General features: G+C 50.4%; 3 protein-coding genes across 3 annotated transcripts in view; all 3 read left to right on the top strand.

Annotated features, from left to right (window-relative positions):
- Positions 1-552, top strand: part of PPTG_07889 (hypothetical protein) — a gene marked incomplete at both ends in the record, with an annotated part of 1,440 nt that extends 888 nt beyond the window's left edge. Inside the window, one exon of the mRNA XM_008902266.1 lies at positions 5-552. Coding sequence (XP_008900514.1) covers positions 5-552 — 548 coding nt within the window. The remainder of the gene's footprint in view (positions 1-4) is intronic.
- A 195-nt stretch (positions 553-747) lies between these two features.
- Positions 748-1,812, top strand: PPTG_07888 (hypothetical protein; the record flags this gene model as incomplete). Its single annotated transcript, XM_008902265.1, has 1 exon — positions 748-1,812. One exon carries the CDS (start codon positions 748-750, stop codon positions 1,810-1,812), a length of 1,065 nt encoding a protein of 354 aa, XP_008900513.1.
- A 1,239-nt stretch (positions 1,813-3,051) lies between these two features.
- PPTG_07887 (hypothetical protein) overlaps positions 3,052-3,565 on the top strand; it is a gene marked incomplete at both ends in the record, with an annotated part of 2,171 nt that continues 1,657 nt past the window's right edge. Inside the window, 3 exons of the mRNA XM_008902264.1 lie at positions 3,052-3,117; positions 3,191-3,293; positions 3,361-3,503. Of these exons, the coding sequence (XP_008900512.1) occupies positions 3,052-3,117; positions 3,191-3,293; positions 3,361-3,503 (312 nt within the window). The remainder of the gene's footprint in view (positions 3,118-3,190; positions 3,294-3,360; positions 3,504-3,565) is intronic.

The raw sequence follows: 3,565 nt of genomic DNA, 5'->3' as shown, positions 1-3,565 counted from the left end.
CCAGCGAGCTCCATCCTCGAAGCGTGTGAGATCGCTGACCGATTGGGATTGATCCGTCCCATTATCGAGCAATCTCAGTACAACATCTTCTCTCGAGACCGCGTCGAGTACGAGTTTACGACGTTGTACAAGCGCTATAAGGTCGGTGTTACAGCGTGGTCACCGCTCGCGTTCGGGACATTGACAGGCAAGTACACAGCCGATGTCCCTGAAGGCTCTCGCTTCACAATGGAGCCCATCAAGAAGAGCATGTTTGGTGGGGAGACGTTCACCAAGAACGTCGAGAAGGCTGAGAAACTCAAGGCCATCGCCGAGAAACTGGGCTGTTCCTTGGCTCAGATGTCACTAGCTTGGTGTCTCTCAAACGAACACGTTGCGACTGTACTAATCGGAGCGAGCAAGACGTCGCAACTGGAGGAAAACCTCAAAGCGCTGGCTGTCGTTGACAAGATCACCCCCGAGGTGAAGGCGGAGATCGACGCCATTGTCCAATACGTGCCGTCTCAACCATGGGTCGACCACCTCCAGGACATCCGCATGAGGCACCTTTAGGCACAACAACATACTCTAACGCTAACGCGTGCTGTAAGAGCCCTCTAACCACGAATATCTTTTTTCGAATAACGTTGACTGTCCGACGACAACCAAGTGATTTTTCCCTCTCAAACTCGGTTAAGGTGAACTTTTGACGGTATCTGCTCTTATTTTTCATTTTGGATTTGCCTCCTATTAGCGAAAGATTTTACCATGTCGTCCGCCACTGCTGCTGCCAAGATGACGTACCGATTCCTGGGCGACTCGGGTCTCCTCGTGTCCAAGTTTGCTCTGGGATCGTGGATGTTCAAGGACGAGAAGAACACGGTGGATGCATGGTACGAGATGATGCAGGCGGCCTTCAAGAACGGCGTCAACTTCTTCGACTCGGCCGAGAATTATGCTATGGGAAGAGCTGACGAGCTGATGGGTGGGGCCATTAAAAAGGGCATTGATGAAGGCGTTTGGAGCCGAGAGGACCTCGTGGTCACGGCCAAGATCTTCAGTGGAACCAAAGGTTTCAACAATGGTACCCCCAATAGTCAGGGACTCAATCGAAAGCACCTGATCGAGGGAACGAAGGCGTCGCTGGGCAAAATGGGGCTAGACTACGTCGACGTGATCTTCTGTCACCACCCGGACGCCTTCACTCCCATTGAGGAGACTGTGCGTGCCATGAACTACATCATTGAAAAGGGATGGGCGTTCTATTGGGGGACAAGCAACTGGTCTGTCGGTGAGATTACCGAGGCGTGTGAGATCGCGGATCGCTTGGACTTAATCCGCCCCATTGTGGAGCAGTCTCAGTACAGTATCTTCGAGCGAAACCGCATTGAGTTCGAGCTCCTGGACCTGTTCAAAAAGTACAAATACGGGATCACTGCCTGGTCTCCACTTGCATTCGGCACCTTAACTGGCAAATACGGTTCTGGGTGTCCTGAGGGAACGCGCATGTACACGGAAGAGATGCGCAATGCGATATGGGGAACGGACTTTGAGGAGAGAGTCAAGAAGGCAGATAAGCTGAAGCCTATTGCAGCAGAATTGGGCTGCTCGCTGGCTCAGCTGGCTCTCGCGTGGTGTGTTGTCAATGAAAATGTGTCGACTGTAATTGTCGGGGCAAGTCGCCAGTCGCAGCTGGAGGAAAACCTCAAAGCGCTCGACTACGTGGACAAGATCACGCCTGACGTGAAGGCCAGGATCGATGCTGTCGTCCACTTTGTGCCTGGACACCCTGTGCCCGATCGTCTGCGTGAAATCCGCAAGCGTCACTTGTAACGTGTAGCGGTCATGCATTGAAAGAACACGGAGATCATGAACTCATTCTGCGATCCCGAAACTACTGGTACGGTTAATTCAATATCATTGCAGGCGGCATTGATAGTCATCGGCAGGCCTCTTTAATTGAGGGAAATCGATACCTCAGAATACCACTATTTAATTCTCCGATCGTCCCTCGCTAAAACTGGCAAGTTGTTAGGTGTGTATATGCCGCGGGCGATGAAGGCATCTTCCAGCGAGGACACGATCTCAAGTATGGTTTAGAAATCTCCGAACGGCACCCTGAAACGTCTGCAGCACTTACCGTAGCATTCAGGTTTTGCATCAAATTTGTCCGTGAAGCCAAACCTGGAGACTAGCGGAGGAAAATCACGAGCGTGCAGTACTTCAAGCATGCTTTCCGTACAGTCAATTATATGCGTCATCATGAACCCTGTCACTCGACAGGTTGGAAACAATAATCTGAAGCATCCGATAAAGTGAAAAGAACATTTTTCGATCGCCTTAACCACGCTAACACACTGCAAGCTCACCTAGATCTAGATGCGCCGTTTCGATTTGAGATCAAGAAATGTATCGTTGACGATATCATCGGGAGGGGTTGCTCATCAATCTTGACGATATGGAGGAAGAGGAAGTGACGCGTACAAATGCTCTTAGTATTTTCAAGGATTGCAGAACTTTTGTGGGACCCTTAACTACATCTTTCCCTAACACTGCCTCGGTAGAGTCTGATTTTTCAATCATCGGCTGGAAACGGGATGAATATCGTCAATCCCAAAGGATTTCTCCATAGAAGGAATTATACACGCGATGCAGTTCCGACAAGTGTCGACACTTGATACTAGTTAAAAAGACTAGATTGTCTATGGTAATATGGATACATTAATTTATACTTACTTATACTAAAGACAATGTCCCTCATTATCCATCTATTGACTTGCCTCCTGATCCCTCTAATAAGCTAATGGGGGGGGGAATGAAAAAAAAACTCTAATAAGCTAATGGGGGGAAATGTAAAAAAATATCCTCAATTAAAGAGGCCTAGTCTTCAGGCTCTGCTTGAACAACCGTTCAAACATCGTACATTTTTTTTCCGCATGGTCTATTTTTTTGTGTGTGTGCACATTTCCTCATACTCAATCCAAGTGTGACCATTGTTGGCACAGAATCTCAATGCTCGCCCGCAGTATCACTGCGACTCGCAGACCTTTCGCACGCCCCAGCTTCAGAGCCATGAGCCGCATGACCACAGACGCTGACAACAACATCGTGCTGTCCCCGGAGAAGCCCACGGCAGCGGTATGTCCACTTGCTCTTCCACCTTAAGCTCAATCCAGCTCGCCACTCAAATTATGATTCATTCACTGGACAGGTGGTATTCCTGCACGGCCTTGGAGACACGGGCCACGGCTGGAGCGACGCCATGGCGATGCTTGCCAAGGGTTTGCCACACGTAAAGTTCGTGCTGCCTACGGGTAAAGTTCGCCCCGAAGACAAATGCCAATTGTTGGTGCTAACCGGGATATCCCACCTGACTCGCAGCTGCATCCATGCCGGTGACTCTCAACATGGGAATGCGCATGCCTGCATGGTACGACATCAAGTCGCTGGCTCGCGTGAATGGCGACAACGCTGACGGCATCGACGCCTCTCGTGACCGCATCATGGAGATCATCGAGAAGGAGGTGGCAGCGGGGATTCCCTTGTCACGTATCGTGCTGGGAGGGTTCAGTCAGGGCGCGGCGCT

This window comes from Phytophthora parasitica (genome assembly GCF_000247585.1).
Source record: "Phytophthora parasitica INRA-310 unplaced genomic scaffold supercont2.13, whole genome shotgun sequence".
In the NCBI taxonomy this organism is placed as follows: domain Eukaryota; phylum Oomycota; class Peronosporomycetes; order Peronosporales; family Peronosporaceae; genus Phytophthora; species Phytophthora nicotianae.
Note: the sequence above shows the minus strand (reverse complement) of the source record. Positions and strands in the feature narration are given on the sequence as shown.